General features: G+C 33.9%; 1 protein-coding gene across 1 annotated transcript in view; it reads right to left on the reverse strand.

Moving 5' to 3' along the window:
• LOC108686742 (lachesin-like) overlaps positions 1 to 15,412 on the reverse strand; it is a 31,771-nt gene that overhangs the window by 10,445 nt on the left and 5,914 nt on the right. Inside the window, exons 2-3 of the mRNA XM_018192192.1 lie at positions 5,624 to 5,739; positions 4,698 to 4,883 (exon numbers count right to left, since the gene is read on the reverse strand). Coding sequence (XP_018047681.1) covers positions 4,698 to 4,883; positions 5,624 to 5,739 — 302 coding nt within the window. The remainder of the gene's footprint in view (positions 1 to 4,697; positions 4,884 to 5,623; positions 5,740 to 15,412) is intronic.

Raw genomic sequence — 15,412 nt, forward strand, 5'->3', positions numbered from 1 at the left:
TTACTTCATATATATATTTATCATTTTCTTATTTCTTAATAAAACTTTATAAGCGCATTTTATAAATTATTGTGTCATTTTACGACTTATTTATATGCATTATTTATAAATTTTTCATGAGTCGTACATATCCCCCTTCTCTTTATAAGAAGTCATATATCCCACTCTTATGGGATAAAAAATACAAGGATTCAAAAAAAGTTCATTTACTTTAAACACAGTAAATAATACGTAATAAATTAAATTTTTAATAGGTGCGGCGTATATAACGGAGTTATTCTATATAAATAAATTGATATTTAGTGAGAACCAAATTATATCATCAGTCTCTAACAGAATTTTATAATTATGTGTTGTAAAATGAAAATTAAATAATATCATTTGTTCTTTTAATTTTTAAATTTATATCACATCGGAACTATTTGAACTATTGTTTAAAATTACTCTTCTGTATACAGATTGTCGAATATTACAAAAGGATTTCTATTATCGGGTTCTTTGTGCAACAATCTGCAATCTGAATCATTTTATTATTAAAACTGTTTCTAGCAAAAGATAAGAACGGATTAATTGCATTTTGATGTACTACGAACGTGAAGATCAAAGAGTTAGAAAGAATTCCTTTTTGCGGAGTAAACAGCTCGTGAAAGGTCATACTAAAGCCGTCTGCGCAAAGACAAGGCTCGAACTACTCACTGGAAAAAAAGTACATTGTTTTACGGTCCCAAGCACGTACACGATGAGGGTACTCTCGCACGGGTATAACGTGCAAGAGTATAGAATTTACTGGATGTGAAATAGTACACGTAGCCTATTCAATTCGATGAAACAAACATGCAACGAAATTTATAGTTTTACGCGAAATAAAATAAACGTCGGTTTGAATTTGTTTCTTTTATCACACAAATTTGGCCTTTTTTTTTTTTTTTTTTTTTTTTTTTTTTTTTTTTTTTTTCCCCTAGTAAACGTGCTTCGTTCATTATTACGCAAAATTTGCTGAGATGAGATCTGCATCTACCACAATAATATTTTAATACCGCAGTGAAACATCATTTAAAAATTTCACAGTTAATATTGCTATAATAATAATAATAATATCATATATAGTCCGAGACACACGAACAAACGTAAAATTTCCACACATTTTATTCTACGTAAATACATAAATAGATAAAAAATAAAATTCCCTGATAATTGATGAAATCTGAGCTCCAGCTGCGTTTAATTAGAGAACAAAAATTTATTGTTGTACCATATATTTGCAATGGTAAAATAATAGCGTGAAAACAACAATATAAAATTTCTGTTGCTTTACGTCCTTCAATAATCCTTTTATATAAAAGTACTTAAAAAAAAATCTAATTAAAAGATCTTAATTATGAAAATATTAAAAAATAATACTAAATTCATTAATTAAAAAATAGTTTATACATATAATAAGAAATTTATAATGTTCTGACAAATCTTCGAATCCAAGACAATCAAATTTATTTAATAATTTTAAAAAAGCACAAGAAAAATCTTAAATTTAAGTCAAAATGTTTAAAGCAAAGTGTTGTAATTTTGTAAAATTCAAAACACATATAATTTATAAGAATCAACGACAATTAGTATAATAATAAGCTAATGAGAACACAGAACTGAATAATATTTATTATTTTCGCACATGTATGACGCAGTATTAAACATTAACTTCATCACTGTCAGGTCGGAAATATCATGTCGTCGCCTTGCGCGAGACGTCAGTCGACATAAACCACACTAAAGTGTCTCGTGGTTATGTAAAAAAGACATCGTTTTACGTTCCTGAGCACGTACCGGCGGTCGCTGGTGTGTTATGGGTTAATGTGAATGTAGGTCAAATTTACTGGCGTGGTGCGGTGCACATGTCCCATGGAATTCAATGCGACCGGCAGAGTGGCAAACCTTCCGATGCAATATACGGCCCTGTGGCAAGATAAAGGGCCCAGAGTGCTTGTCGTAGTGTGAGCAAGACAAATGATAAGTTTGAATGAGATAACACGAGTATATGTAATGTGTATATATATATCTATGTTTTGTGTGTATGTGTGTGTGTATGTGTGTGTGTATGTGTGTGTGTGTGTGTGTGTGTGTGTAAAAAAGAGGATAGCAAGAAAGAAAAATGAATGAAAGAAAATTCGGGATCACGACTTTCTAAAAATCATCAGAGATCAAATATAAAGATATGTTTAATCACTTATATAATTTGCATTAGCTATGTTAATTTTACAAGATGTCCCGCATTTAAATGCTCAAACAAAAGCAAAAACGAGCAGATCTACAAAAACTTTTTTTTTTAGTTTGTCGATCCCCTACATGCTCTTAAAGTTTAGCCATTTAAATTCGAGACATCCTGTATATTTAATGTTTTTTTTTTCTAAATTAATTGATTTAGCAAATATTTTCAAATTTCTGAAAACTTTATTTATAAATCAAAATATTTATATATTGCAGCTTCGACACTTTCTCTATTCTCATATTTCAATCGATAAAAATTTTTTTAGAGCATCTTCTTGCAAACTTACGAGCGCTTACGAAAGGACGTAGTAACTGCCTGGTAATGGTTTTGGTGAATGCACGTCCCGAGTGGATAAGATAGCGATGTAAATGCGATAAATAATTTTACTGTCGATCGACTTGGTTTGAGATTTAAGGCACGATGGGGTATTTCGAACGACCGATCCGAGAACCAACGACGGGAAAATAGTCGCCCGAAGATATACAATATATGCGCATCTAATATACTTTTAACGTCGACAATAATTTTCCATGTGCCTTTTTGAATACGCGGCTTACGCTTTATCGAAAATCTACATAATTAAAACCACATGACGTCACGTTGTGAGGATTTTATTCTTTTTCATTTCATTGACCACCACAATTTTCCCTTTATATGAACATTATGTGTTTTATTGAACTCTCTTTTTCTTTTCCTTTCTTTTTCTTATGTATTAATAAAGTTACAAATAATAAAGGAAAGCCCCTATTATGAAATACCGAGTTCATTTTGGGTAAGAAGTCTACAGAATTTAAAATAATAATAGGTTATTTTGAAGAGAATTTAATAAATTTTAAGATAATATTATGTAAAAATTAATTCAAATTCTATTTTTTTTTTAATTAAAGAAATGTAAAAAGTGGATAAATTACAAAGTAAAAAAATTATGCTTCTTATAGAAAAGCCCCGAGAAATTGATAATAACACGCAAAGCACATAAGTATTGCAATTAACAAACTTTATTTAATGTTTCTAAAATACAAACAAACACAACCAGAGTGCACGCAAGATGCATTGTACCCAGAATTCGCCTTCTAGTTGGAACCAAACATCGCAGAAATAGGCACTCGATGTTTATTCCGGTTGTCCTTTATATTATTGTATAATAAAATTTATATTTTAGCAACAATTTTCAACTATGTTTTTACAGTTTTATGATCATCAAATCTAATTTCTATAATTAAGCAATTCAACACATCCCGTATTTTTTTATTAATACAATTTCACTCTATCACTACATGAAGAATTTATTGTCAAATATTTATTTATTAAATAATAAAGGTTTAAAGACTGATCTCAATGAAGACATTCAAATTCTAAAATATTTTTTATAGCGACTACAGACATGATTTAATAATGAAATTTTTCACTAAACAGTTTTCAATTCAAGAGCAATAAATTCATGGTGAAACCAATAGATAGCGTTTATTAGTTTAGCAGAAACGCCGCTCATATTAGACGTCTATCTTATAATAGGAGGCTTTCCTCTATTAACAAGAACAGAAATTGTGAACAGAAATTATTTTAAGATAATACATGTGAAAAATGTTTTCATTAGTCTCAATTTTTTCTCCACTGCTTCGCATATAACAATTTTATATTTAATAACATATTTGTAACAATTAATTTTTCGTTAGAAAGAAAAATTTGTTAAATTCCAGAACACATAAGAATTCAAACATTCAAGCGAAGTCTTTAAGAATTAGGAGATAAGCTTCCACTCTAATTTTGTCAACTTGAAATCTTCTACTTTTAATAACGTAAAAGTTCCTGTTTTTCAATTCTGAATTGCAGCTGCAATGATGGGCTGATATTACAATCGATATTGAATCGCTGAATAATGGTCAGAGAGGATTGAAGAAAAAGCGCGCGTTAAAAAGTTATGGTCGGGTTTGTGTATGGAATTTTAAAAATTCCACTGAACGGATCTGACGAAATTGCGCGAAACCTCGATCTTTTTAATCGAATTACATCGCGCTACGCGACATGGTGCTTTGTCGGTGGAAATCGATAGAACCGCGTGCGTAACGACCGTCGTGCGCGATTTCAACGTGGAAACGCCATCGAAAAATAAAGCATCGTGCGGAAGGTAAATGGAAATTAATTTAACAGAGATACGTTGTTATTGCGGATCTGCGTCGCAACATGTTTTAACGGATTAATACCGTGTGAAGCGGTATTTGTGGTATTTCAAAAAATGCGGGTACCCGTGTCATAAAAAAAAAATAGTAAATAATAATGGAAAGATATGTATGCAAAAACGTGGGGATACGCAATAGCGTTGTTAGAAAGGAAATAAAGAATTAGACTTTTAATTGCATTACAATATGTTGTTCTACGTGTCTTTCAATATTTGAGTATATAAACATATAATACATATATAGAATTGTTGTCTCACCTGACTGCGCATAGGGTCGGTATTGACTTGACACATGTAGGTACCAGAGTCGTTCTTCTGGACATTCGACACGTGCAGTTTCCACGTGTTGTGCCCGTTGTGCGTGACGGATAGTCGGCTATTGTGCGCCACCATGTGCGTGTGGATCGCCAGAATCGCTCGAGAATCTGACTTTATCCAGGCTACCTAAAATACCGAAAGAAAATTTCACTTTTTGAAACAAAGATAGAACGGAAATTTTACAATTTTAACTTTCTAATTATACTTTTTAATCGGAAAATACAGATAACCGCTTGAAAATATGTGCGTGTGTGTAATTAGAAAATATAATAAAATTCTATTATACAGTTAATCTATTACTAAATGTATTGTATAAAATTAATTTTGCTAAATTTGAAATGTCTATTAAAATGAACAATGAAGGATGATTGAGAAAAGATAAAAATATAAAATTTTATTAAATTAAATGTATAAAGTCTAAAATTAGTTCACGACGTAGCAGACGCTCGCACCATCATTTGCAGTAGTTATAAACGGATATAGTCAGACTCACGGAAGAAACGAGTTCTAAAAGTAAAACTAAACGTAGAAATATGCAAATTTAAATTGACAGATCTGATTTTCTATCTTGTTTCAATAAAAATATGAGCTTTCACATATTTTTAATTTTATTAGAAACATATATTTAATGCGCTATATTTATATATTTATTATATTATAATTTAAAAAGAGAAAGAAATTTTTGAAAGAAAACTGCTACATTTTTTTGACATATAAATCTTGATGTACAATACGTTTTATAAAAGATATGTTCATTGTATGTACATTCTTTTCTAATATTCAGTGTGCTATGACTAGCAATTTTTTTTTTTAATGCTTTTTACAATAAAACACGAAGAAAGATTGTTTAGAAAAAAACATCATACTTTGTACGACTGCAGATGATTAACGACGCAGGTAAAGAAGACGTCACGACCTTGAATCACCGTATGATTTTCTAAAGGAGCTAAGAACTCGGGCAAAACTTCGGGGGTGATTTGGCCTGAAACAATACAACAATGTGACGTGTAATTATTTTATGTTAATTACTTTATGTCCCTTTCTCTTTCTTGATTGCACGAATTAATAATGAAAGATAAAAACACACCCACACACACCCACACACACACACACACACACACACACACACACACACACACACACACACATCGAGGGAACATAATAAATATAATAAAAATTATTTTCTATAGATAATACAATGAAAGCTTTCGAGTTTTTGGTAGAAAAAGAAATTGAAGAGCAAGTATCATAATAACATATTTAGACGACAATGCCACAGATAATAGCAAAATATTAAAAAATGTATTAAATTTACCATCAATTTACGAATTTCAATCTTTCATCATCGATAAATGACAAGCAAAACAACGCATTTTTGTAACGCGTTATGTGTCGCGCTCAGCCCTTTCCAATCTCACCGGATATCACGACGATGTGATCATGTCGCGCGCGTCGCGCTTGGAAAAATACGATGCGCTGCGAATGTTCGAAAAAAGGGAACGAAAGAATGAATGCGCTTGGCATCGTCGACGAGCAGTGTCTCGCGGAATGCACAGCCGCGATTCGCCACCATAGAAGTGCATGCATGAGCGAACAGCATGCTGTCGATTAGATATTCAAGACGGGGGTCGAGGATGGGTATAACATCTCTCTCGGTCTTTCACCTCCACGCCCTTCAGTCGGCCTGGAAGAGTAGAAAGCCACCCATATTCTCGTATCGAATTCTTGTATGCATTCATGCAAGAAGAGCGATAAATGGAAAAATTCTTGAATCTCGCAGTTGTAATCCGAATACCCGCGCGACCATTCTCCCCAGTTTTCATGGGGTTGGTTTTACGTTGATTACCATGGATTGGCCGATCTGCCCTAGCCGTGCTCGCGCACTTTGCCCCCCTTCAATCTTTTCCCTCCTTTTTCTATGCTTTCGTTCCGCTCTCTTTCCCACTTGACCCTTGCCGACCTTTTTATTAACTACTTAAATTTAATTTTCGCTTCATTGGAAAAAAAGCTGCAAAACTCCTCTGGAAAATGTTGTAGATTTATCAGAAGTAATAGTCTCTGATGAAGAAATAATAGTCACTGCTAGATAAAATATATTTTAATTCAAACAATCGTTATACTCACAGTACAACTATTGTTATACTGTCATTTTTTTATTTATATAATTTTGTTAATTATTAATTCCTAAGATGTCTTTTCTTGCTCTTCTTTGTAATGTTTTAATTAAATTGCTTCTCTTCTTTCGTATGACGTATAATATTCAGATATTTTAATTCCAAAATACGAAATAATGGAAAATTTCATTAAGGGAAAGTAGATCTTCTGAAGAGTTCAAAGCATTTGTAGCGCAACTGCATTTCTACTCTATTTTCCTCTAGTCTCTTATTCTTCCTTTCTCTCTAATGAAAGGACTCTAATTTTACGTTTAATTTTTCATAAAAGTAAGTTCTTATAAACGGCAAAACGTATGCGTAAAGTTCGTTCGCACGTATGAGCACATGAGAATGAGTGAGTGAGTAAGTGAGAGAGAGAGAGAGAGAGAGAGAGAGAGAAAGCGAAAGAAAGAGGAACAAAAAACATAACGCAAGTATAGCCTGCCACGCTTTTATTGCGCTGGAATTTCATTCCGGGTCTAATTGTAATCAGCGAGGTGTAATTCTAGCAATTTGTCATAGGGATATCTAATTAATTAGGTCCTTTCGCGACTGGACAGGACGAGTACTACAAACGTATATGCTCGCGGTTTACCATCTCCTCGTTAATTACACCGTGCGCAGGATGGAATTTTTCATCGGAATTATCACGCACTATCCGCCCAGGAAATTAAGATCGCCGCGATGTTCACGGCTGCACTATGCCGGAACCAACTTCGTTTTCCTTCTCGTTTTAGACATCGTTCTGTTTACGCTAACGTGAGGTTAAATCGTGCCGCTGGGCATCTTCGTGCAAAAATACATAGTCTTAATTTGATATTGCACTGGCATACACAAAGTTTTTCTAGCAAGTACATTCATTAGTCTAGTCAATGTTTTATTTATCATATCGAAATATAACAATAATTAATTATATTCACTGAAAGAACGATTTTGCTAAAGTATCCAAAAAATTAACTAGATCTAAAAATAATTTTATTAGAATATAAAAGTAATTGTGTAGAATGTTTGTGTTGATGATTATGTTGCAAAATGTTTTATAAGTCTAACAATTTATTTGAATGTCCAATATAATTATTTTTACGGTTCAAACAAAATTATATTCATATTCTCTATCTAATTAAATTTTTAGATACTTCAGTAAAAGTTCTTTTCATGCTGATATTTATTACAATTTGTTTTCCATGTTTTAATTCCTATTCCAAAAATTCCGTACTCGATTGAAAATTCGCCATCTAATAAAGACCCTTTCTCAAAGCATGTAATAAGTATAACACAGACAAGATACACATAAGCACATTTTTTATTTGGTGACTAAGTTAGAGTTAATCTAATATTTTATTCAATTATTTATGAGCATTATCTATGATAAGTGAAGTCTATTGAACGAAACAAAATTAAATTTAATCACAAGTTAATAAAAAATCGGACCATAAACACACTATCACCAACAATTAATTAAATTATATCAAATTATTATTAATGCGTGGCATGTAAAATGTTTAATTGGGGACGCCTTGGCAATGTTAATTAGTAGTCCATATGTAATATAATAATACGTAAGAATGAATACGTAAATTATATAAATCATAGAATTCTTTAAATTATTTTTGACATGTATATAGAATAGGAAAGAAATAAAATAGATAAACGAAGTTTGTAAGTCCGTCTTTTATTGATTCTTCTATAACGGTGAGAACTAATAAGATCGTCAGATGTTCTTGCCGCTTGCAATAAGCGCTCGCGAGCGTTAATAAAATAGTTATGCAGCATCTGAAGGCGACCCTTCACGAGCGGTATTAAAGGCGATTATAAAAGTCACAGGGCATCGTCCTTCGATCTAATTCAAGAGAGGATCCTCGAGAGCCGTCGGACGGCTCCGGCGATAGACTTGGGATGAGCAGTATCCGGTGATACCTCGCTTTATCCCGGAGAAACGATGGTAAGCCACCCACACAATGGCGACCGCGAAGCCGTCCACCGATTCAAAGAGTTTGGATTTCGCTGGCCTTTCTCCTCTGCGGCCTGAGAGAATCCCCATATCGTTGAAATCGCGAATTTAAAATGTACTCTCTGACCGAACGATTCTCTCGTTCGTGCGAGATAGCGAAATGTTCTCCGGACAAAATGATCGTCAGCACTAGAAAGTCGCGCGATATGAAAATCTTCCTATCGCTGTTTTACACACATATCTTTAAGCACTCTTCGTAATCAGCCGGAATGCATAGATCTATTCAATGGTGAAATCTCAAAATGCATCAGAAACCACGATTTTATACAAAAAAAAAGTCGCTTTTGACTATGTCAAACTAGCTTGCTACTTAAAAGACGTATTTGAGATCTTACTATAGGTATATTATAGGACTATTATAGGATTTTTTTCAAACACATACAAAAGTCCTATCTTAAAGGAATCCTTCAATTTTCAATAAAAAGCTTATTGTTAGGAGACTCAAGATACATAAAAAACCTGTTTATATAATCTTTAGTGATTTTATAAGGAAATGACATATAGAAATTGCAGAAAAATAGTTTTATTAAAAGATATAAATACCTAATTTAAAAAAACATTTTTTTTTGTGAAAGATCTTATGATTTCTCAATCATTTACGCAATCATAAATGATGGTTTATAAAACGTTTCGCTATTTGTAAGAGAAAAATACACTAATTCATTTTCATAAATATTTATTTAAATAGCACTGCGACTTAATATTTATTAACTGTAAACATATGTTTCTTTGATACAAGAATAACATACACACATTTGACGATTTCATAAGATATCGACAAACGAAAAGAATCAGGAGTAGTACGATTTTACGCAAAAAAGATAATGCTTACGAAAATGTCAAATTGGCATAATTACAAGATTTTATGTAACAGTAGACGATGGTTCATGAAACCGCTTCACTGTTTGCTAAGAAAATGAGTTATCAAAAGGAATGAGAAGCACTTTTGGAGATCCCATTTCATGTGATATTCTGCAAATGAGGATAGGGAGCAGCAAGAAGCGCGACACGCTCGAATGCGTATGCTAATAGGCAGACATGCTCCGGGCAAAAGCGACTATTAGTGTGGGTAACGACAATGAGTCAATGTCATCAAAGAAACATTTGCACCCGCCACAGCGAAATTATTTCGATACGCAACTCGTGCGCAAGCAGGTACGAATCATCAATTAAAAGTCGCGAGGATTGACGAACAACGTTTCTATTTCTCGAAAAATTAACTTTAGATTTCGCAATATTAAATCTCCTTCAGTTTTAAATCGAACTGAATTTTTCTTTTGCAAGAATTTAACTGTAAGCTGACTAAAATGTTTCCAGTTTCAACATTTAACTTTTAAGTCTTGATTATGTTCTGCACATTTTATCACGCGTTACCTATTTAAGTTCTTTCCCTCCCTTTTTCTTTTTCTTTTGTTCGTTATATTCTATCCCCTTGAGATCAAATTATCATCTTTCTTCTACAAGTAAACAGCAGCAGCTTGTTGGCGCCTATTATCTTTTTCGTTCTCTTCTTTATATTTTTAATAATTACACGACTTACTTAGAAATCAAATATTGTGCATACGAAATAAAGTTATTATTACATTAACCTCATGACATTTAAATTTCTCATGAAATCGTGTTTATACAAGATCAATAGAAGAATTAAGTTTTCTACTATATACACTTCAATTATCGATGCCGCAATACCGCTGGAACAACCTTTACTCTTCTTAATTCGATCTCGAGTATCTATGGCTAAAACTCGTGGTGAATCTGGAACGCCCCGTGTATAATGTAATTGAACAAAGTTCTGTTTTAATTAAAAAGAGTAGGGGTAGCTATAGCCGGACCGAAAGGACAATCGAGAACAGGCGGAGATAGCGACTGTTCAGAGCGGGGGAGGAAGACAGCGGAATTACTCCGTATTTCCGCGAGGATTAAACGTTCGGCCTTTTTGTTTTTGTTCAAATGTTCCGGATTTTCAGATCGCGGCAGTCTGGAGAGCTAACTCGAAAAATTCCACGGATTCTTGCACGGCAAGCAGAAGAGCGCTTGCAAGTTCGTCCAACGTGCGCGCGTGTTCTCCATCGGAGAGTATTGCATAAGACAAAGTGCACAGAGGGGAGAGGGAGAGGGAGAGGAATGGAAGCTACATCACGTGTCGCGCACAGACGACGACGGAATCTTTACGGCAAACATAGAACGCCGAAGGGATTACGCGAAAGAGTTTCGTTAAAAAGTTCCGGTAACGAAGGATTTACGGTCGTGCGAGAGGTGGCGTAAAAACGCCACCGGGACGCTCGAAGGGGGAGAAGAAGCTGAAACACGGCGAAGTCCACGTTTAAATGGAACGAGATCGCACGTGACCCTGCGTAAATTCGGGGATACCGTCGTACAGCGCAAAGTAATTTAAAATGGGAATTATAAACCTCAAGTCGCGCATTCTCTGCCTATTGCGATACGTAGAAAATTTTGCATTACATTACATTTTATATTTATTTTGCATTATATTATATTTTATATTTTATATTTTATATGATCAAGCACATATATAGTTTTTCATAATAAAAAAAGTTATAAAAGATTAATATCGGCTCATCCATCAAAAATTAGATATAAAAGATGATAAAAATCGAGTTCACATTACTCCAGTGAATCAAGATGGTTCATAAGTGGAAGAAACAAAGACAGTTTCACACATACAGACGAATGTTCCTTAAGCGTACGACGCAAGAGGATTCTCTCGATGAACGAAAGAGGCAAGACTCTCTCTTCGGGGATACTTATCAGATCGGAGCACGCGCCTATTGATTTTGGCTTAAACGGGGAATCCGCCGGTAGATAGGAGTCTAAAGAAAGAGTAAGGTGCACTCCCGCGGTAATGCCTGCGAGTTTCTCTCGTGCCACTTGTCACTGTACGTTGCCATATCGCCGTAAAAAAGGAAGCGTGCGTAATTGCGCAATTAAGAACATGATTACCGAACGCTCGACGAAAATACGCCGCAAATGAGTACGGAGAAAAAAGATAAAAAGCTGCCTCTCCAAGGGTTCTGATAGTAAATGAAGATGTAGATTGAAACTTCAATAGGAGTTTGAAATACGCAGCGAAATCATGAAAAAAGATAAAGAAATAAAATAGATAGTAGTGTGGCAGCGGTATAATCTTCATAAATAAAAGATGTGCGACTCTCCTTAGTGAGTACCTCGTTATCATTTGAAAAAAATTTAATCCGTCGTTAATCGCTCATTATCGATTCGTAATGACGAAAAAGTCGCCTTAAAACTTCCTCGAAATATACCTGTAAATGTTTCTATTTCCACTTTTAGGACAGATTTCATTCCTCCCGGTGTTTTTTTCATCGTATCACCGAGAGGCCCCGAGCAATTCGGCTTGCCAGGATACGTCCGCTATTTCTGCTCCTTTGGTCTGAGAGAGATAGCGGCGACGCGGGATCTCCGCCGAACGAAGAAAAATATAAAAAAAGTCGGTTATACGCGCCTCCGGTGTACCATGGGGATTGTCTCGTTAGCATAATCTGTGGGAAACGTGGGCACGACTCTCCTCTTCGATAGTTTCCTCTCCAATTCACGTTTATACTTGTATTCTCTTTTCCTCCATTTACGTCCAGTTCCTCGTCGAATCGTCGTTATTTTTTCCAATATGTCCTCAGAAAAATACTTGCGATGCCAGCATGTTTGCATTTAAAGATATTAAACCGTTCCAATTCCGTTATCCCGGGATCCTGTCTTTATAGCTTCTTATAGGAAGAGACATTATTAATTGGGTGGTTTTTATATTAGGTCCAATTACACTTTTTTTTTTAAATTTCTGATATTAATTTTATATTCAGATTTATTGACAAAAATCATTTAAAACTGATTATTTCTGAAAATTTATATATTTATAGAAATCATTAATTATTGTAAGATCGTTAATAATCATACAATTTTTATTTTATTTGCAACGAAATATATAATTGTGATAGTTTAGCTCTGTTTAGTGAGTTTATTTATTATTTACGCTGCTATACTTTTAATTATTCCATAATAAAAATTCTGTTTCATACATAGACATCGATAAAAATCATTTAAAATTGATTGCTTCTGAAAACATTTATGATAGAAACCATTAATTATTGCAAGATCGTTATTGATAATCATACATATTATAATATGATAATCGTACAATTTTTATTTTATTTGTGTAACAAAATACGAAACATATAATTATAATATACTCTGTTTAGTGAGTTTATTTATTATTTGCGCTGCTATACTTTTAATTATTTCATAATAAAAATTCTGTTTCATACACAGTCTCACATAATTTTGATAGCAATTTTATTCTGCATCCACGTATTCGCGTTCATTGAACCAATTACCATTGGCCGAACTTTTTTCCGCTGGCTTCAATAAATTCCATTTTACTCTTTCTCCATTAAACATATCCATTAGCTTCTTCATATCTCGTCACCAGTAATTTTGCACAAAAAAATTTTACATTTCCTATTTCGTGTCCTCTTATACCTTCGCGCAATACATTATTTCATATTTCCGCGTAATATTCATTATCTGGTATTATGGCAGATGCGATTTTGCAATCTCGCGAAAAAGATTTCGAAGTACAGTCGGTTAACTCCGTTATTCTTTTCACGAGAGAGCTCGGTGATGAGTCGCGCGCCGCGCCGTTGAAGAAAAGAATAAATTTCTCACGTTGCGGCGGAGAAACGCATTTGCTTAAACGTATTCGGACACTCGTTTATTTGGTCACGCATCCTTCAACGGCTATCTCTCCAACGTTCTCCATCCTGAATGCCAAATGAACTCCTCGTATACTGCCTTCGGGCGTCGCGAAGAAGCGAATTTCATCGTCGCGAACGCGCGCTGCCAGTAGCAGAAGGAGCAAAAACTTTTCCATTCCCTATAATACCATGCCACGCGTGCGATGTACTTTCGATGCTGCGCTTCGCCTAAAGTCGTAAAAGCGATATAAAGTCTTCTCTCGAGTGACTAACTTCTTCATTTCGCTTTTTATACTCCGGGATACATGCGTCCCGCCTGTAGACGCCTCGAGCGAATCCTGAGAACATGTTACGCTTTATTTAGAATCAATTCTGCGTTCGTTGGATACCACGCAAAAAATATTTTGTTGCTACAACTAGAATTATAGCTGTTTTTTGTAGCTAATAGAAAATTATGTATTATACGCATAGGATTTATAGCACAAATATCAATTCTATCTCTGTCATCTGTATGATTAGGTACATATCCAATATATTTGCTAGAAATTTATCTATTTTAGCTATTTTTCGTATTTAGATAATTTTCACTGTAACTCAAGATCACTTTTTTGAGTGTATGTAGACTACTTCGCAGTTATCGCTCATTTCTTCATTGAGAGAAAGGATTTTGTTAATTTAACAAGTCATCAGTATCTTTAACAAGTGATCAATAAATATTATATGTGACAACAAATTTTGTTTGTTTGCTGTTAGTCTGCTATACATACACACACCAACCAATTATTATTAGTAACAGAAGCAAACTACCTATATAAAATCTAATCTATATAAAATCAATTTTTTGGATAGACTTTATGCTTATATAGAAATCGTAGATGATCGTGGAAACTTAGTCATAGGAAACTAACCAAGCACAGTAATACAAAAATATAGGGAGAATGCTTAACTAGAATTGGTTAATTTCTTATGATTTGAGACCTTGCAATTATCAACGATTTTATTGCATATATGAGCCTCTTATTTGCTAGTGATACTATTGACTATTTGTACATTGACGAATTAATTTGCAATTGTAACAAATCGATCGTTTTTTTAAACAAATAACAACATTTGTTTTTCCTTGATTTGTTCCTATGACAAAATCATTTCTCTCAGTGTTTATTTTCACAAAAATCAAGTATAGTTATTCAGGGTACGTATTACAAAATTATTCGGAATGGATTCCGATCAGAATTATTCAATTATTCCCTATTGTGTTTTCTAAGGAAAACAAGATAACTCCGATCGGAATCCATTCCGACTTGCTCCATGATAAGTGTTCTGACTACGATATGCGAAACCGTCGTATGATCCTAGAGTTTTCCTGCTATTTTTCTCTTTCTCTCTCTTTCCAAAAATCGTATTATCACGATTTTCGCATTGATGCGACACTCATCCGCGATTAATTTAATTACGGCGCATTGCTCGCGGACATGCGAATAATTACGGGGAAAAATATAAGCGCGTGTATAATTCGCGACAGAGCGAAATATCTGTAACATATTCGACGCGTTTCAAATGGTTTCACCCATTAAAATTTTCCAACAGATGTGTGAACGCGAATAATGCAGCTCTGTGACGCAAACGTCGATACATCCTCCGCGAAGAATTCGAATTCGCACAGATTGCTATCAAGGTGTTCCACATTGAGAGAAATGATTTTGTTATAAAAACAAATCAAGGGAAAGCAAATGTGATATTTGTTAAAAAAAACGATTGATTTGTTAC

This window comes from Atta colombica, unplaced genomic scaffold (genome assembly GCF_001594045.1).
Source record: "Atta colombica isolate Treedump-2 unplaced genomic scaffold, Acol1.0 scaffold189, whole genome shotgun sequence".
NCBI classification, from domain to species: Eukaryota; Metazoa; Arthropoda; class Insecta; order Hymenoptera; family Formicidae; genus Atta; species Atta colombica.